At 41.0% G+C, this 21,062-nt stretch overlaps 1 protein-coding gene across 1 annotated transcript in view; it reads left to right on the forward strand.

Moving 5' to 3' along the window:
- PHACTR2 (phosphatase and actin regulator 2) overlaps positions 1–21,062 on the forward strand; it is a gene marked incomplete at its 5' end in the record, with an annotated part of 140,842 nt that overhangs the window by 85,010 nt on the left and 34,770 nt on the right. The window contains 2 exons of the mRNA XM_084262404.1: positions 7,866–8,033; positions 18,030–18,110. Of these exons, the coding sequence (XP_084118530.1) occupies positions 7,866–8,033; positions 18,030–18,110 (249 nt within the window). The remainder of the gene's footprint in view (positions 1–7,865; positions 8,034–18,029; positions 18,111–21,062) is intronic.

A 21,062-nucleotide genomic window follows, 5' to 3' on the forward strand; every position in this document is an offset into this window, starting at 1 on the left:
CAAGATGACTTTTACAGCACATCCCTGCAGGGGAGCTGGGCGCAGTGAGAGGAAGCGAGAAAATAGCAGTAGCAGCTAGCTGGTAGGTAATAAGTGTAGAAATCATTCAGACCCAAATCCACACGTAAGGTAGCTTTGAGCTGAAGCCATTGCATCTTCTGGTTTGGTTCTTAATTCATTTATGGTTAGATGTGTCAGTGCTCTGAGTCACCTGCATTACAGCAAATAGGTTATCCTCACACGCTTTCGGGGTGATGTTGTCATGCCGTGGTAATACTGCAAGGTACCCAATGAAAGTGAAAATATGGCCTGTACTGCCTTAGTACTGCCTTAGTACTTCATTATTGGTGGAGCACTTGGCTCTGTGCCTTTCCCCCCTCTTGGTCATGTTCCCCAGTGAGGAGGAGAGGGTGGAAGCATTCTTCCTCCTGGCCCCTCGGCACCTTACTTTCCCTGACACAGATGCAGGACAGATGCAGTGCAGGCGGGTGTGGTTTGGGAGGCGAGTGGGTGAGGGAAGGGGCTGCAACATGAAGGGTGCAGCACCCAGAGGGGAGGGGAAAGAAGAGAACTTGCCTCTCTGACACCACTATCTTGTGTTTAACAGCACAGATATGATAAAGAATCCCTAAAATGTATATCCCAGTGCTCTGGTAAGATTACATCAGTTGTGGAGAACAGTGCTGGTGAGGTTTAATGGCATTGCAATCCCCCTCTTTTTCATGAGAGAGTTTCAAGTGACATTGTGCATTCTCATCTGAAGGCCTCCTGTTTTTCTTGAAGAAGGCCCATGCTCATTGCATCAGCCATGTATATGTGCATTTCCAGTCTTTGTAGAAGAATGAATTTAGCTACCCAAGTGCAGCATCACATTCTCCCTGGAGTCTTCTCTCTTGCTTGTGCCTGAATGACACCAAAACTATGATCTGCGGAGGACCATGACTCCCACTCCAGGTTAGGATATTCTTCGGTGCGAAGTGAAGGATAGTAGGTTTCAACACTATTTATTCTCAAAGGAGAGGTACCCAAGTTTTCTACCCACCTTGTGACTGCTTTAGACATAAGTATGCTTGTTCTGTGGACTTACTCAGGTTCAGGCATGTGGTAAGTGCCAGGATGTGCAGTGCTGTCAGGTTCATGACTGGAGTGTCCTGCTGTTCTGGCTGTGGTTGTGAAGCTGATTTAGGCTGACTGCCCAGCCCAGTCACCAGCTCCTGGCCTGTACCACAGCCTGCTCTTTGCCCAGCCCTGTCACTCGAAGTGTTCGTAGGATTGTGATGAAGACTAAATCACCAAAGTGACCCAGATTAAAAATAAGCTTTTAAAAAAGGAAAGAGGTTAGAAAAGAGACGTTTTTAGTCTGGATCACTCAGACATCCACTTGCAATGAAGCCAAATCAACAGATCTGGCATATTTTTGGGGGGTCAGGAATGAGCAGATGGAAGTGCAGAGAAGAAACTTCGCAGGCTGACTTCATTACCAAAGCCACTCTGCTGTGAAACTCCAGTCTGGGATGCTGTTTTACATACAGAGACGCAGAGACTTCAGGAAGTTTTAATGTGACAATTTACCATTCCTGTACCTTCAGAGTCAGGGAGCATCTGGTCCATGGCAAGCGTAGGATCCTGCACCCAGGGAGGAATAACTCCAGGCACTAATACAGGTTAGGATTTGACCTGCTGGGAAGCATCACTGAGGAAAAGGGCCTGGGAGTCCTGGTGGACAAGCAGCTCTCCATGAGACAGAAGTGTGTCCTTGTGAACAAGAAATCCAACAATATCTAGGGCAGCATTAAGAAGAGTGTGGCCAGCAGGTCGAGGGAGGTTATCCTCTCCTCCTACTCTGCCCCAGTGGGGTCATGTCTGGAGTACTGTGCCTGGTTCTGGGCTTTCCAGTTCAAGAAGGACAGGGAACTACTGGAGAGAGTCCAGAGGAGGGCTACAGAGGTGATGAGGGGACTGGGGCATCTCTCATATGAGGAAAGGCTGAGAGAGATGGAGCTGTCTAGCCTGGAGCAGACTGAGAAGGGATCTCATCAATTCTTAAATATAAGCATAAATAGAGTGAATGTCTAGAGGAAGGGGCCAGGCTCTTCTCAGTGGTGCCCAGTGACAGGACAAGGGGCAATGGGCACAAATGGGAGCACAGGAAGCTCTGTCTGAACATGAGAAAAAACTTCTTTACCCCGAGTGTGACAGAGCACAGGGACAGGCTGCCCAGAGAGGCTGGAGATATTTGAGCCCCACCTGGACACACTACTGTGCAGCCTGCCCTAGGTGACCCTGCTTTAGCAGGGGTGTTGGACTAGATGGTCTCCAGAGGTCCCTTCCAGCCCCTGCTGTTCTGTGATCCTGTGATCAGAGTTTCTCAGGCTCCCAACAGCACGTTAGACATATGTAACTAAATTCTGCTTTATTTGTTTTCTTGAATGTCACCATAAGTATTTTTTACTCCATGATCTTAAAAATCTTTGTGACAATAATAAATTAATTAAACTTCACTTATTAGCATTTATTGCAGCGTGCTTGTTAGCAGCTTGGAGTCTCAGTAAGACTAAATGAAAATGATTCATGTTTTTCATACTGTGCATTGTTGTTGGCCTCACAACACAAAAACCTTTTTAAAGCACCATTCAGATAAAAATTATTAAACAGCAGTTTTATAAGATGTTCCCTACTAAATTACAACAAATTCTATCTAAAAGTCGTGTTGTTGGGAGTGTGGATGTGGACTGACATGAGAAAGAACTATGCAGACTGAGTGAAGGTTTCTTCTACAGAAAAATCTTCTGAGTATACTACTGTAGCTGGCTACTTAATTACTCAGATTTCACCTTTTTCAAATGATCAGTGACTCAACTTATAACCAGTGAAGTACAAGCGAGGAATTTTGACCTTTTAACTATTACAATATTGTTCTACTAGCAAAAGGATAGCATAAGGATATCATGGTGTGCAATTTTCCCCCCATATCATCTTGTATTACTTGTAGTAATGAGGTTAGGTTCTTCTACTGGATTTCCATTTTGACCGTGAAGAATAAAAATATACAGAAGTAAAAATACAGAACAGCTTATGGCATAAATATATCTTTTTTTTTTTCCATCAATCAGGAATTTTTTAAGTCAGATTTTTTTTAAAAGTGCCCTTACTGCGTTCCAGATCGAACAGTCTGGAACCAGCAGAATTGCAGCCATTTACTTCAGAGGAATTTGTTAGCCTTGCTTGAAATGGCCTGATGAATAGTTTTTGGATACATTTTGCATCTGTAAAGTTAGCTGGAAGTTCTTACCTCAGATGTTAGCGTGTGGCAGTGCTGGCATAAACGTTGAAGCGCCTTCCCCAGGAAGACTGTGAGGAGTTCACGCACCTGCTTCAGACGCACCACTGTGGAGATCCTTCACAGCAGGAAAACGTCTCCCAGGCATCTATGGAGATCAGTGCTGCTTATTGCAAGTGGCCTTTCTAGGATTAGATCTTTGGGTGTTTATAGGAAAGTCAGGGTCATCCATAAGCTGATCTAGTCTTTCCGGGTGCCCCCAGGCTTGGGGAGAGGCTCTCCTTTTCCTATCCTTCCTCTGGCTCATGGCCTGTACCAGCATGATTTGGCTTCACAGTGTTTTTGTTAGTCTTTTACAAGAAGATCTCCTCTTTGCATGACATCAGTATGCATGGCTCATATGCTTCTTGTCCTTATCTACACTTTTTATCTCTCAGATGTAAAATCTATATCTAGGGTGAAGGAATCTAGTAGCATAAACTATGCAGGCAGTACAGTCGGAAGTCATAATGTCAAACTTAATAACGATGTTCGTTGAAGGCAGTGAAATGACTCACTGGCATTTTGAAGATGGTGGGAAGGTGGCAGGACTTAAAGACACTGTACAAACAGAAGAATAACACAAGTGACCAAGCTGCTCTAATCTTGGAATGCTGAGATGTTTCCTTTATAATGATTAATAGAAAGTACATAAGTTCTCTGAGGTGAAAAATACCCTGCTTTATTCTTGAAAGGTACATGACCTAGAAAGCAAACAGTGTAAATCTTAAACATCAATTCCCTGCTGAGTGTTTCAAAGATGAGAAGTAATAGCTTTTGAAAAGATCTTTCCATAAATGCTCTGGAATGTCACTGCTGAAATTGTTGTGGTGTTTTTCTAGGCAGTTTATTAATGGTAAAATATGCTACCTTATGATTGCTTTTGAATACAGATAAGTCCTTTCCCCTAGAAATGTTACTTTAACTTAGATGGTTTCTGAAATCAGTCTATGATGTTTGGCCATGCTTATTCCTCCTTTCCAGAGACACATTAGGATCCTTTATTCAAATGAAGGAAGTGGTTACAAGGTTTAGTAAATTCCCAATTATGAGCACGTGTTGAACCCATTTGGTAAATCAACTCTTCATCTTTTAGTGTCAGAAAGAGTTCATGTTGAATCCTGTTAACAACAGTTGCAATCTTCCTAAACAGAATTATTTACAATTAAATGGATCCCTCTTCTTTTTTTTGTATGTTAGCTCATTTGAAACATGCAGATCCCCTTAGTTAGGGTGAATTTTGTTATTTCAGAGTTAAATATTTTCTGCAGAGGGCAGAGCAGGGATTGATGCAAATACATGTGTCTCTATGGGGAGCTTTTGGAGCCATTCCTCCTGGTAAGCACTGGAGGAAAAAATTTAGATGAGGCTTTTGTGACAGTGGTTGCCTGCACTGGACTCAACTCCATGGCCTGGGAGGAGTTGGCCCATGCTGTCTGTGACCAGGGTACAGGCTCTTCAAATCAACAACCCAACCTCTTGAAGCCGTTGGAGACAAGTGTTGAGAAAGACAGTAGGCTTGCTAGTCTCCCAAGACTTAGACCCTGACAGTATTCTTCTGTTCCCATGAGAGGAAAAGTTACTCATGCTGAGAGGATCCTAATAATCACATTCTCAAAACACAGTGGCCTTGATGATAGGGGTACAGGCTACCCTAAACCAAGAAGCAGTTATGGGAAGGTACTTGGGAGTAACAGAACATGTTAAGAACCAGCCATAATAAGATGGTCAAGAACAGCAGGTGTGTGGATACTTTTAGGCATCAAAGGTAAACTAATGGTATTTCCCTATAAGATAGATTTATCAGAACTTGTTATAATTACTAACCAATCAGTACGCTGTGAACAGAACACACGGTGAACAATGTGTGTAACCAATTGGCAGTTTTTTAGCTTGCCACGTTTGCAGTGATAAAGGTGTATAATCTGTGTGATTTCACCCAATAAAATGGCTTCACCTAAAATTCATATTGAATTGTGTGTTGTGCTCTGCTGGTCGCCACAGACAAGAAGATAGGTTTTGTCCCATTGTCTCCAAGGAGAGGGTAATCTTTCCTTCTAATAAGCTGATGGGCTGCCTCTGCCAGTGAGGTAGTATTTGGTTCCTGTTCCAGGACAAAACACTTCAGCCACCAGATCCTGGTGTCTTGTCTTGAGCCCTTCACTTCTGATTCTTTGGATTTACTAGCGCAGATTCCACAAGAACAACTATGTCTTTCCACATCCCTGAGCACCCCAGGAATCTTGACTGGGAGTGACCTCAGGAAGTCCCTCAGTCCAGTCTCTCACTCAGAATAAGGCTATTACTGACAGTAGTCAGAGCTGAGCCTCCAGAACCTCCCAAAACCTGCACCAGGGCTGCACCATGTACCTCCTGGAAGTGTTTTCCCTCCATTTAAGCTGATTCTCCCCAGCCGCGATCCATGGCCCTTGCCTCTTCCTGTATCAACTGGAGTTGCCAAGATAAATTTAGCCCTCTAATCTTTGCAGCTCTCCTCTTAGTAAATGTACTTCTCCCTTTGTTCCACAGTCTCCAGCAGATGCTTCTGCAACCCCTAGGGGACTGTATAACATAGGCAGTGGCTGTACATCTAGACAAAAGTGCCCTTGTAATTCCAGGTGAGGTACCCCTGCAGGGGTTCTTCTGCTGTCTCCTGCCTCTCTCTTTCTGCAGAGCTGCTGGCTGCCTTTGGTGGGCTTCTCATCCCCGCCTCTTGCCTGGCTTCTCAGAGTCTGCAGGGTGGTGGCCGGTTCATTTAAAGAGAGTCTCTACTTAAACCTCCCTTAAGATTGCCCTGTTATATTCTATAGGATGTACAAGTGAGGAAGCTGGGGTTTTGTATTTGTGTAAGGGGTAGATATATCCAGCTTCTTACCAAAATCTTGGCTTTTTCCATTTGAAGACCATTTGTGTGCCTTTCTTCCATTTTACCTCCATGCTATAGACCATAAAGTACCCAAGAAAAAACATTTAAATAAAAGCTTTAAGTTCCAATGCATCTGAATAACAGTAAATTCGTTTTCCATTTCTTGTTCCATCTCTCTGATGTTTTATGGCATAAGTCACTGAGATTTCTTGATTTAAATGCTATCATCTTCATACAAATTTATCCCTGGTTTTAACTTCATAGACTTCAATGAATTTATACAATGGCTCTTTTTTCCCCAGTACTTTATTTCAAAACATTAGAAATAAAGTTTCTTGGACTCTGATTGCATTACATCAGCTTTCTCACATAAAAGATTTTATCTTTTTTTTTTTTAGCATCCTGGATCAATCTGAAGTCTAGGACAAATATAGGACTCATTAAATGCCATTTGTCTGAGAAAGAGAATAATAAGATTGCACCATGATGTTATATGTCTGAATATGTGTCATTTTAGCAGCTAGGACATAGGACCAGGATTCAGGAAGCCATTTGGCAAGCATAAAATTAAGCACTTAACAATTCTGTGCTTCATATTTTCCATCTGTAAAATGGGGACAGTGATATTTCCTTCTTTGAATAGCACTTTCTCATTTAATGATCTATGATTATCATTATTACTGTTGACAGTGGCATCAACTCTGTTCCGAATTGGTTATAATTAGAATGTTTGGATGAATGAAAGCAATTACAGAGTCCTTACGCCACAAACATTTAAGCCTGTGATTAATTTCATGTACGTAAGTAATCGCAGTTACTTCAGTGAAGCTGCTCACGTGAACAAAACTAAGCGCATTTCAAGTGTTTGCAGGACCACATAATGGAAGGCTTTAAGAAGCCTTAGTTCTGAAATAGAAATAGATAATAGTAGATTTTTCTGGGAAATTTATTTTAACTGTATGGTGTAACGTGTTGGGGAATGAGTCTTTGTTTGGTTCTCAAAACTCAGTGTTGAAGCCATCGATGATAAATATTGACTCTCATATCACTCAATATGTTTTTGCAGAGAAGTAATCCTTCTTTAAATTTTGGCTACAGCTCAAAAGCTTATTGTTAAATACATTTTTTGTTAATAAGAAGCCTGACTCAAAGCAAGCTGTACTGTGAATGACTGATTACTGAGGATGTTAAATGGACCTATTTCCATTCCACTGCCAGACATCTTTATCTTTAGAGCTTGTTTAAGGAAGGATTCATTTTTCTCAGAAGAAATAGTTTACGTTTTTATGTTACAAGGGTTTTGTTTTCTCTATGATGACAGCTAGTTATTCAACTTTACTGGAGATAGGGGAAAAGTCACCCAAATATGTGTTGAAAGAAATTCTCCAGTAGCGATGAACAACCGTAGAATGTGCAGATGTGCCAGATATGCATCATGAGAAGCAAACTCTGGCCTGCTGCAGTCAAGGTGCTGAGCAGCAGTGAAGCCCAGGGCTAGCTGAGGTGGGGGCTGGCTTGTGACCATGGGCTGCAACCAGATGCGCTTTGGCTGCCTTCCAAAAGAGAAAAAACTGCGGACCCACACATGGCTTGTTGCAGTCTGATAGGGGAGGAGCTTAGCTGCCTGGTACCATTTTGTTTTCCATCCTTCAGTTACCTTTGCTTTTATTCTTTATACAGTCGATGGTTTGGATAAGGCTTCAATCGCTAACTCGGATGGACCAGCCCCAGGATCCCAAACTCCCCCCTTCAAGAGAAAGGGCAAACTCTCTACCATTGGCAAAATCTTCAAACCTTGGAAATGGCGGAAGAAGAAGACTAGTGACAAATTCAGAGAAACGTCAGCAGGTATGTCCTGGGTATAGGTTCTTATTTAGGCACAGTATGTGGTATATAGAAAATCCGCTCGATCCTTGGCAACGATCTTGTTCAGCTTCTGTGATGAAACTGTGACCAAAAAGAGACAGTTTTATTTGTTTCATGTATATTACATATGATATTCTTTTGATGTTGACAGTACTCCTTTTTTTCAACTAAGAAACATCAGACATATCTTCAGATATGTTGGAGACATCTCTGTGTCCTCCTAACAGTCAGTGACTTATATCTTGAAACAAACATTGCCTTTATGGGGACAGAAGTTTGGTCTGTTCAGAGGGAAGAAGCAGACATGGCCATGCCCAGCAGAAGAGCAAGAATTATCTTTGCAATTCACTGAGTGCCCCATTGGCACTGCTTGAGGAATGATCTGAAATAAAATGCTCTGACAGAATCATAGTCCTTCTGAAAATGAGCAGGACTGAGAGCTAGGACTCAGTTAACTAAACACCATCCCTTGGTGCCACCTGAGATGCTCTGGGGCATGCTGGCTGCTCTGCTAGCAGGTTCTGCATCATGTTTCCCATCCCTGTGCAGGTATGTCCAAAACTCTGGGGCACCTCAAGTGGCTGTAGACACCCGTGTTTAGGAAACTGAATGCTGCCCTGCATCTATGTGTGTGTCTGTCCTGGGTCACAGCTCTGGCCAAGCTTTCACCAGAAGGATCCCAAACTTCTCTTTTGGGATTCAGACATTTAATACTGTGCTTTTCTAAACTTTAATCTAATCAGAGTCTGGGGAACATCTGTGAGCTCCTCAAATTCATCACCACAGTGCAAGCCCTCTGTCCACTACCTGTCATGGCTCTCAGCAAAAAACCCGCAATGCTAATCCCCTCAAGCGTTCTCAGTAAGCTCTCCTGAACTCTCAGAAATACACTGCTTGAGATTTTGAACCCCTAGCACCCCCTGACAAGTACAGTAAGGAACTCTGTGGTTTTACTGTGCAACATCTAAAACATGCTTTATTTACACAAATAAGGTAAAAAGAAGGCATCTTCTCTGATGCCATCATCACTCCAAATACCAGCTGAAGTTTTGAACAATCTTTCTGAGGTTCTCAAATCCTTTTCTCAGTCTCCCTATTTTTTTTCACATTTTCCTGGATACCCTGTGCAACAAAACCCCCACAATTTCTTCCACCACTGCAATCGAAAAAATCCCCTCAGTCTGTTAGCTCCTTCATTGCTCAAAGTTTCCTTCAGCTTGCTCATTACTAGAGCAAAGTTATTTCTGGTTAATGACTCCTAAATGTTCTGCAGCTACTGTTGGACAGTATGTGGTTTTATATGCACTGAATTCTTCAGAATAATCACTGTTCATAAGCTGTGTATACAAAGATTCCCCAAACTGTCAGAACATATTAGCATGTACTAAATTATAATAATGTATAATAATAATGTATGTGTCTTTTTGCAGTTATTTTTTATGAATTAATATGTGGCAAAGTCATGTTAAATACAGTATTTCGTATGTCATACTGTCTTTCTTTAGAGGACCTCAATGTAGTCTTACAAAAATGGCACATCCATTCTTGTAATACCACAGCAAAGCACATGTTCTGATTTCTTTTACAAAAGGAGGAAATTGGGCACAAGGAAATTAAGGTCAACATTTCCAAAAGTGCCTGCTTAGTTCCTTGCTTGTGGTTTTTTTTTTTCCTGTCTTGTTTATGATCACGTGGTCTCTCAAGTCCTTCCAGGGGTGTGGAGAGCCCACGGTTCCCATTGGCATTGACTTCAGATGGAGTTCTTCAGCCAGACAATTTATCCCAAAGTGAGCACCTGCAGAATAGAGATGCCTATGAGAAGGTCTAATGGACAGAAAACATAAAATAATTTCAGAACTGTAATGAAAATCAAGCTTTAAAATTATGCTATAGATACAGATAGATACTTTGAGTCACAAAAGCGCCTTTTTCAAGTAGCATACAGCTGCACTAGTTGGTGATAGCTGTTGTTAAGTCTCTCCCCCAACCCTGCTGCATTTATATCCCTAGACCATCAGACCTAAGGTACTGTTACCATTACAACAGAGTATGTGTAATGTTTTGCATTCCAAGTCTGATTTTGCCCCCGTGTGCTCTCAATGCATAGCTGTGTTTATTCCTCTGAAGAAAGAGGTGATTATTGGGAAACAGTGATCATCTTAACCACCTCAAAACTAGTTTTCAAAGCATAATTTGTCTTTGCAGTTGTTTCAGCTGTGTCTGTTTACTTCCACTGCCTTCTGAGTACTGCCACCAGTTTTGTGATGAGCAGAGCAGATACCTGACCCAGCTAAACACCAATCTAGCAAAACATAACAAGATGAAACAGTTTTTACTCTTCAGCAAAGGTTGCCATTGGATTTCTGTCCTAGCATTGTCATTACTATCAATAAAGCACACTGAAGCAGAGAGGAAAAACAGAGACGCTCATTTGGGTGACTTCTTACAATTTAGATGACCTGGGGTTTTTTTCTTTTCAGCTGTGGTTTTGAAGGGCTATCTTTCAGGTCTGGTAGCTAAAAGAGAAATATAGACCACCTTGTGCTTTTTTTCAAAGTTAAAGCTTTATTTTGTGGTCAGCCTTTTCTGAGAGATGAAGAGCACCAGTGTGCAAACAGAAATCCATAAAAGTTAGGAGAACTTTCACTACAACTTGGCAGTAGAACAGAGTTGATGGTGTGAGTGAGAGGCCTTTTGGTTAATTTAATACATAATTTTATGTAATTATGTATTAAAAAGCAGTAGTTAATTATCACTGTCTCTGGAATGGTATAGTGGGTCAGAGAAGTTCAATGCTGGAGGAGGTAACAGTTGACTAACCGAAGTCCCCACTCTAAGTCCAGCCACAAGACTTTATATTTAATAGTCCTTTGTGGCGAAAAAAGAACGTGACGCCAGTTGATTCACCAAGTGCTTTTTGTGTCCTGTGTATCTGGAAGTATTGTCTTCTACATAGACTTTTAAATTATCCTGAAAACCTTTCTTTTTTTTGTTTCATTATTTAGCAGGCATCCTGCTAGTACATGCTCAAGCTCTTATACAGTAAAGACTGCTGTTGTATTTGCTGTTGTATTTTTGTTGTGGGGTTGGACCCGATGATCTCTCGAGGTCCCTTCCAACCCCTAAAATTCTGTGACTCTGTGATTCTGTGATTTAATAACATAAAGTAAAACTGCTTATGAAACACAAAATATAATGTTCCGAGTTATATAAACTACAGTATTTCAGTGTCTATATCATTTGTGAAGGGTAAAGATACAAAATTCAATGCCTGCCTTGATGAACAGAACTTAAGATGGTACATGTGAGGTTTGAGAGTTTTTGGTATTTTTTATTATTCAGTAGATCCGGATTTTTTTTCTCGAAGGAGTACATATGTTCTATTTTTAATATTATTACAACTACACATTCCGCTACACTGTCAAATTAATTTTATTTGGGTAGAATTATACAAATATAGCAACGCAGGGAATTAATGTCATGTTTTCAGAGTTTCTTTATTATTTTGTATATCCAGTATATCACCTTGTATTTGTATGTCTCAGTTGACATGTATTTTGCCAACTATCACAATATTTAATACTTTTTTTTTCCTTAAAATGAAACGCTGGGAGCTCTAATATCTGAAAATTTTAACTTTCACCTTGAAACCAGCAAGGGTGGCTCACTAAGCTATGGGGCAAAGAAAGTAAATCTGGATTATATGAATTCTAAGAGTTCTAAAAATAAATAGAAGGTTCGCAGATTATTCCCCCTAAATTTCATGTAAGAGTTTTACCACTGGTGACTTTGAGATGTAACCTACAAATTCAGGTGCTTGGCTGTGCAACAGCAGTACAAGAACCATTCCCAGTGCTTTTATGTTGAGAAAGAATTTATCTAAGTACTGATTAATCTCTACAGAGCAAAGATTTGGAGTACAGCTTCAAGGCAAAATGGTTCATAGTCTTGCTTAGGTGTTACTGCTGTTTAGTGTTCTGTCTACATAGAGTTGTTCAGTTGGGCTGTGGCTGGGTAAATCTGTCATTTGTGCTGATTGCCCAGTAGTACTACTGGTGGTACTCAGAGGTGTGCACCAGAGTCATTTATGTGTTGACTTTTAGTGCCCTCTGTCTTGGCCAGAAATGCAGATGACCTCTCCCTCTATTTCCATATAGAATATAATAGGGATAAACTGTGAGTATAATAGGGATAAACCGTACAGTTCTGCAGCGCTACGTGAAGGGGTTGTGTCCCCAGAAATCCCAGAAGCAGTTAGGGTGCCGGCCCCAGCTGCAACATGAATAAGCTGTAGCTTTTCAGTACAGAATGGGCTAGCTCGCAGTAGAAGATATCTTTATAAGCTTGAGGACTGTGTCACTGTCAGAAAGCCCCAGAGGTATAGGGAAATACTCATTTTTTTTTAAACTCTGTGTATATAAGATATGGAATCACTTATATTTGTGCATATGCTTCCTGTGAGGCTGAAATTAGAAATGAAAACCAGTTTGGATTGGATTCATCCTGCTTCAAATGGTACTTTCAGGGATGGGGGGCAGGGGGGGGGAAGAAAAGTTATCCCTATATTTCTTGAGGAAACAGACTCAGGATCAGCAGGTACTGAGTAGATGCATTTACTGGGCAGGTTGCCCCTTGCTGCATGTTAACTGACCCAGTAGAAGAAACTTGCTTATCTAACTTGAGGGAAAAGAAATGGGAAAACTTCCACTCAAAATTAAAATCCTACAGGAAATGCTCTTCTCAGACTACTCAGAGATGCATTTACATTACAGGCCAGGGTTTGTGCATGTACTTGTGCATGTGTGCCTCTTACGTGCAGGATGCCAATTTCCTGACATGAAACCAGGGGACAGTATGATGATCGTCACGTTTCTTGCCCATTCTCTTAACGGGGCTACAATTTGATCAGTGTGTGGTGTGCAGCTGAAGAAGACAGAATGCTGGCTGTTGGAGAGAGCCTTTGTTGCTTTATCCAGGTTTTTGAAATAGGTTCTTGCTACAGCCTTGCCAGGACATGTACCACATGGTGCTTTGACAAAATCTCACGTGAGTCTCTTATGCTAGCAACTGAAAGATGTTCATAAACAGCAAATACCACAAATGCTAGCAAAAAAAAAAAAAAAAACCAACAACAAACCATCAAACCAAACAGATGGAGGACTAGATGTGGAAGTATTTCTGCCGATGTGGGAATGATGATTGGAATTTTTTCCTTTAGCAACATATTTTCCATGTTGTATCTCAGAAAATCTGTTCTCTGGGCACTGGTTGTGTACTTTCTGCCTAGAGGGCCTTCAAAATTAAGTAAAAACAAACAGCAAATGGCATCATCTCAAGGGTTTCACCCATCCACAATGTTTTGCTGTGAAGGAATTGAAGGCAGCACTTTGTGTCTTGGCACGGAATAGATGCCACTTCAAAGCTCCCCTGCAAGAGTATGTGCAGACAGGGAGCAGAAGGCAATTTTAGCTCTTACTAGGTCAGAGAAAAATTAAAAATCGGAATTCTCTCAGGCTCCTCTTCAAAGAGCAGAACTAAAGACTGGAGAATATCCATAACCTCACAGCACACTCTGAGCTGGAGAATGGGCTTTAAGACTGCCTGAGGTTTGTAGCTGCTAAGTATCACTAAGCTCTCTCTTTTGAGGGGGGAGGGAGGAAGGAATGGAAACCTTTTTTTGAAATAAACCGTCCTGATTAGTGCTAAAATGTTCTTAGGATTAGGGATAAAAATACAAATGTTTATGGGATCCTTTGGGCAAGTTAAGATTTACTCAGGTAAATGAGGGCTGCATAGGGTGTGATAAATTCACGTGCTTGCCAGCAGTTACACCTGATGTCAGGGCAAGCTTTGCTTTTGACTGCAGTAGGGGAAGGATTTTGACATGGGATTTTTTGAGTCTGCTGGAGCATGATGTCTTGAGAGTGGAGCCCACCTCACTGCAGCCTCCCTCAGCAGGCAAGGACTGGTAACCCGTTGATTTGCTGTGTAATCCATCTCAAGATGTACATGTATACAGATGGGGAAATTTTTATTTCTGTCTTCTTATTGCTTAAGGTTATAAACAGAATGTTGATGTTAACATTGAAATGTTACCTATATTCACACTTTTTCATGTACACACATATATCTGTATATCACAGACATATGTTAAGATATATGTATGTAGCTGCAGATATCTATGCACACATTATTATATGCACATATGACAGAGAAGATTTGTAGTAATAAGATCAGCTGGTCACTCAGCTTAAGGTTGTCCACATGATGATGGTACAATTAACAGTATTTATTATATATTTGTTCCAGGACAGTACCAGGCATTTAGTCCTGAGTGAGGAATAGATACTGACCTGTAAGATCAGAGATTACAAAAATGATGATCAGCAAGGATAGAGAAAGGTGTACTTATAGGAAGAGCAAATGGGTAGCATATTGTGGCAAGTTCTACTAGATGAAGGAGGCAGAGAAGAGAGGTAGGTCTAGAAAACAAATATAAGAAGTTTAAATTTCTTCAAGCAAAGGTGAAAGATGCAGATGATGGAGTCATGGCAGAAGTGGGGAGAGGAAGGAGCATGCCAAGTGGGTCAGCGGAGGAAGCACCAAGCTACAGTCTTCTCCCTGTACTGAACTCAGGAGAATGAACTGTTTCTGTGGAGGTTCAGGTAGATGGTAACTGTTTCAACAGTTGTCAATGCCATTAGTTCAGCAGCAGACGGCCAATGCTCATAGTTTCACTTCTGTTGATTAGGTATTTTGAACCATAAGTAAGCAATGCAACTAGAATTCCTATGCTTGCTTTGATAAAAAAATTAATATGGAAATTACACCTGAAAAGGTTCCTCAAATTAAGCAGTTAAAAAATGTCGGCATGTTTGATGATATGGCTTAATCTTCCTGTGCCATAAATTGCCTATCTGTACAGTCACAATAATGCCTTTGCATTTCTCATGTGGATGTCAAGGAGAAAAATGTGTTGTCTTAGGTTGATGCAGTTGCTGGGGCGATTTTTGGGAAAACCAAGTGTTTTCTATTCAAATGTAAGTCCTAAAGGTGACAGAGATGGCAAAGGTGAAATAGATGGCAGGTAAATAAAAGCTGCACCATCTGTGCACCCATTCAAATCTTTGTGCAAACATTTCCTCACTTTGAGTGTTTGCCTTTGTAACTCCCTTGTTTTAAGAGAGTTTATGGAGCTATAACAGCAGTCAAATGTGATTAGCTCAGCTGTGTAGTTTGAGACCCTTAAAGGGCAGTGCACTTGGGCTGTGATAATCAAAATACTTGACTCTGTAAATGTAAAATGTATAGTCCAAAGTCTGTAATAAGCAATAAATTATAATGATGAGTCCACCAAGGGCTAAATAGCACCCAGTATAGGTGCATAAGTAGACAGACTACTCATTCCTCTAATACAAGGGGACATATTTTTAGTTGCTTTGATTTAAATGAAAATTCTGCCTTTTTTCTTTGTGGGAATTAAAATTGTGATACTCATAGTGCATACTACCATGGTTCCTAATGTTTTTTCCATGGGCCAAATAATATTTTAAATAAATCATCTTTTTCAAGCTGAATTAGCGGAGCTTAATCAGTTCAAATAAAAACACCACTCATAGCAAGTGTTTTAGATGATGAGGGATGGGGGCTTAAGCTTCTTATCTGTTCATAAATTTTCTAATCTGTGAAATGGAGATAGTTATTTCTAGGAGATGTTATGAAAGATATGTAATGTTGATAAAATGCTTGAGGTCTTCTAGTAGAAGTTTAAGGAGTTAATGTCTTTCACTGCCAATTGACGTTTTCCATGATAATTAATTTGATACAATTGTTAATTCAGTGTTGTAGAACTGAAAAAAATACATCATTCTTAAAACTAGAAAGACATTACTGGGGATCTGATTCAGTGTTCTTGAACTTGATGGAAAGACCATCACTGTTTTCAAGTGGTACTGGATTAAGTCCCACAAATAAATGTGTGAGATTGTTTCATTTCACTGTCCTCAGGGAAACAGATGCAAAAAGGAAGCAGAGGGGGGAAAATAGTAGGAGGTAAATTATCATTCTAAAGCTGAAATAATAAAAAGACTATATGTATGTTCAGCTACACAAAAAACTTTGCAAGAATAGAGCATGCTCCTGTGCTTTGTTTGCCACACCGATAACACGGGACACAGTCACGAGGCATTTGTGTTTAAAAAGTAACAGGGGAAAATTAGAAGAGCCTCTATATAATTTAGGATCGGGACCCAAGGCAGTCTAACCTGATGTACGTTCAGGGTACCACACTCTTCCTGGGGCAGCTGGCTTACAGCCATGCTCATGGGCTCCTTCATATCGTCAGATGTGATTTGAAGGCAGTGAAGGTTTGACCTTTAACACAGACCTAATGCCAACTTAAATGTTCTTGTGCCGGTACTGCTTGCTTTCACAAGCTGTTGCTCTCACAGATATGGGTAGCTGGGGCGGGGCTGGTCAAAATGTTTGCTGCCTCAGGTTCTTCTGCCAGGAGTCTGTGCTGTTTTGGAAAGGAAACGTGTCCCATGTGGAGCATTTACTGAATCCCTGCACTTTGCAGTGTGAGAAATAAACGCAGCACTGTAAATGTGAGAAGTGCAGAAAACGCTTCACCTTGTGTTCAACCATCCCCTTCCCTGGTAGAGAAGGAGAGTGAGAGGCCATGAACAGTGATGCCTTCAGGCGTCTGAGGGCTGCCAGCCTGGTTGTGAGTCAACAGTTGGAATTACCTGCTGCAGGGAAAGATGTTTTGCTATGCACGGGTGACAGCTTGCTCGGAAGAGCCAAACTGCCTCTCTCCGTGCCTTCACTGGCACAAGTGAGATCGACAATACTTCTTGCAGTATTTAATCTGCATACAGCAATTAGACTGGCCCTAGAGAGTAATTGGATTACTGGAGTGTTTGAATTAGTTGATGAGATAAATAACCCTATCCCATAGCATTAATAGGATGAAGTCCAGCGTGGCTGAAGCTTTGCCACATGTCCTCAGCTTGAGCTCCAAACATCACTTGGGTTTTGATGTCCATATGCAAACAGAATCAGGATGGAAGATTAACTTTTCCTCACAGTGAAGATGGGATTTTAAAAGTGTCACTCATGTTTTACAGACCATGCAGTTCCATGGATCATTACAGTGGCCTCTCAGATCACTGATCAAAACTCTATTGGTTTGGTGGTGGGGTGCAGTGAGGAGTTACTCTATTTTGCTATCTGTAAATACTTTTCCCCATAAAACTATTTAGTATTTTTCCCATGGGAAATAAGCATACTAATTAAAATGCTCTACGTCACGGTTTGTTTTTGTGTGTTGCATGCTTCTTTTTTTTTTTTAACCTAAAAAACAGGATGCTGTGTTTTTTTTTCCATGAAAGCCAACCAGTTTGTGTGAGGATGTTGCTCCCTTTTAGAACAGAACTTTCCAGTTCCTCTTTATGGTTGGGTTGCTTTTTATTTCCTTTAAAGCAGTTTGCACTGAAGGCTGAAAGGTGAGTTGCTTGCTCTGAGCAGGAATTGTCTCTCTCAACTCAAAACATCTACAAAGCAGCGGGACTTGTCTCCAGCTGAGCTAGTCACCACAGCCAATTGTAAAGAGGTGCTTTTATATGTTAAACGCCTACTCTAGGATGAGTTCAGTTTCACTCTGGAAATACCTTTTTCCATAGACTGTAAAGGAAGCCTCACAGAGCCTCACTCAGCTGAAGGCCTTGGGTTGGATGGATCCCCTCTTCTGTGCCTGATGTTGTGGGAGAGTATTTATAGTAGGTTGGAAAAGACCTCTGAGATCACTGAGTGTATTTTCAGAGAGTGTCCATGAAAACCCAGACCGCTTCTGGTGCAGAATCAGAGGAAACAAGATTTCTCAGGGTTTCTTTAAAATAAAAATCTTCTCTACATACATTTTTAGCAAGCATCAGCAGTATGAGAATAAATCTATTCTTAACTGTGCTTTTTCTTTAGTGTTGGAAAGGAAGATTTCGACAAGACAAAGCAGAGAGGAGCTGATAAGAAGGGGAGTGCTGAAGGAAATGCCTGAGCAAGGTGATAACACGTTACCTAGAATTTAGCTCCTGAGTTCTAAACATGGATGATGAAGCCACGATTGCATTGTTTCCATGTAGTATAAATAGGTATGAGGAGACAAAACTGAAGAGTGTGAGAGGTAATTTTGGGCCAGTTGACAAAAAAATTGGGGCCAAGAGATTTGTGTCCTGTAACCATTTGGTTTCTGGTCATTTCTATAGGTATTTTAATGCTGTCTATAAATAATGTGACTCCCATGGTTCCTACTTAACTGTTTGCTAGACTTTTTTTTTAAGTTAGTGATTAACCTATTTTTTTGAGTCAAGGTCTGCTGTCTGAAGCAACTGAAGTATAATATGAGAAATTCTGACTGAAAAATTGGAGTCTTTGGGACCCCCCAAGCAAATAAATAGCATCCATTTCAGGTACCAAAAAAGTACCAGTGCTGGGACTGTGCAGATCCCACCACTATCACAACAGACCACATTCACAAATAGCACAAACATAAAAATGTGGGGAAGATGCCACATTTCTTTCACAGTTTCAAAATGCTGTCAGGTTTATTAACATATTAACCAGAAATGTGTGGATGGAGAAGCATGAGTAAACCATGGTTAACACCTCTGCACTACATTTGATTATGTTTCTAGTGGTACTCTTTCTAATATTCTTGATCTTCCATCAATCTAGATCAAATGAAAGCCAAGTGAATAAAACAATTTTCTGTAGCTGGAAATGAAACCATTTGTCATTTTGTCAAGGGGTCCAAGAACTCCGTGATATCCAAAAGTATTTTTCTCCTAGATTTTTTTTTTTTTTTATTCTGCCCAGCTGAAGAATCATGTAAGTATCAATGTGTATGGTCAGCATGGTGCACAATGATACTTAGAAGCAAAGGGCTTGTTTGTCAACATGTGCCATCACTTGTCTTTACGGTGCTTGGCTGATTACCAGGCTATGGCATTTGGCATACCTGGCTTCTGAACTTGTCTTTGTCACTGTCCTTGACTTAAACAGAGAAATGCAAATGCTCCATGACTCAGTTTGTCCCTCTGTGAACTCATTATGCGTTTTTTTCTACATGCTTTACTGGGGAACTGCCTGACTTTGTCCATTGATGGTTGTAAATTGCATTTAGACTGCTGGCACTGTTAATTAAATGTGTTAACATTTCAGGTTGGTTATAAACAGTCTGAAGATAAATGCTGTCATTTGTGCTAAAAGTGTGTATGCTTTGGTCATCAGCATCCCTCTTTCACTCTTAAAAGGGGATGGGACTTTGGGTCCCTTACAGAGACTGATCAAAGTAAGAAAAGGATGTGCAGATGAACAATTTTCTCCTCTTCCTTCTGTTTAAGGAGGCCATCAGTCCGGCCCGTGTTGCCTTCACCATGTTAGGCTTTCTGTCTGATGGAAATTGACAGCTTTTAAGGAGCAGATTGAAAGCATACAGGATTGTTTTGAAGGTGCTGAATAAAGAGATATGGAAAAAGGTGGTGGTTGAGCAGTGTGAAGGTAGGTAGAAGGAATGAGTATGGCGATGAAAGCTAGATGGGCAAATTACATGGAGTCTTGAAATATGAGAGGTAAGAAATGTGATAAAGTGACTGTCTCACATGAGATGAAGAAGAGTGGAAAAGGGCAAGTGCCACTTGAAGGCAGGAGGTGTTGGCAGAACCATGGCATGGATAAGAGATGGGAATGCCACATGTGGAGGCAGAGAAGAAAGAATGGGTTTATGAACATTTGGAAGAAAGGAGCTGAAGAAACTGAATATTGCAGTAAGGAAACCCTGTGCAGCTGTCAGCTCTAGTGAATGAGATGAGGTTAAGAATTCAGAACTTGGGTTTTGCACATGAGGTCGAAGTTAGTGTGGGTGAGAATGAAACCATCAGCTGAACCCATAGAGGAGCCCAAGGCGGTTAGAAGGACTGAATAATTGTTTTGAAACCAAGCAACTGCTAAACACCCAGATCTGAAAGCACACAGAAAGGAAGAGCGGGAGAAGAACAGAGTGGAATCACCACAGTTGATGAAGAAGCCACAAGAGGAAGGAGACATCAGGTAAATTTGCATAATTTTTTTGATGGACAGCAAGACAGTGCTGCAGAAGGAGAGCAATCATCTGCGTGAGCTGCAGTGGGATGTGAGCAACATAAAGATAACAAGTCTTAGAAATGAGCAGAGAATAAAATCAGCATCAATTTTAAGATGCATGGAACAGAGGACAGAAATCAGTAAATAAGGGAAGAGAGAAAGCTGTGAGCCAGCAGGAGTATGTAGCATTTTTCAGGAGTACAGAAGCAAGTAGGTAAGAGTAAGAAGCTTTTTTCAGGATTAAAAAAACCCAACCAAACAGCTGAGGTATTCTATGTAAGTGAGGAAAATATCATCAGAGCTGGAAAAGAATTTGTCTTGCAGAATTTATATGACACACGACAAAGGAAGATGTGACCTTGGTTCCTAAGACTGATAACAACTTTGTGACCTATTTTATTCATTAACTGGGCACACACATTCTGAGAACTTCTGTCTGAATTCCTGGTTGATTTAGCTACTGGGATGCACCATAGTAGTCCTGCAACTCTGCCCCCTAATTTTTGAGATATGGGGCCTGTTGGAACATGTTGCAGCTCCGTTGTGGTTGAGGCACACATTTCTCTGCTGTGTAAATGAAGGTGCAGTGTGGAAGAGAACAGGATGCTAACGTGTGCAAAGCAGGACCTGAAACCCCACGTGCACTTGCAGGGCCCACTGCTGCAGAGGTGTCCATCCAAAGAACATGGAAGCCTATAAAATTCCTTTACAGTGTAAACTTTTCAGAGCAGATCTGCAGCCAGATGTTTCACGTTTCAGTAAGTCTTTCTGCTTTGCTTCCATGGAAACTTGAAAACAGAGGGATGCTGTGCATTGTCAATAAGTGCTAGGGAAGCAGTTAAACTAGACCATAGCTTTTTTAATTTTCATTTC

The sequence above is a fragment of the Gallinula chloropus genome (assembly GCF_964237585.1).
Source record: "Gallinula chloropus genome assembly, chromosome: 3".
Classification (NCBI taxonomy): Eukaryota; Metazoa; Chordata; class Aves; order Gruiformes; family Rallidae; genus Gallinula; species Gallinula chloropus.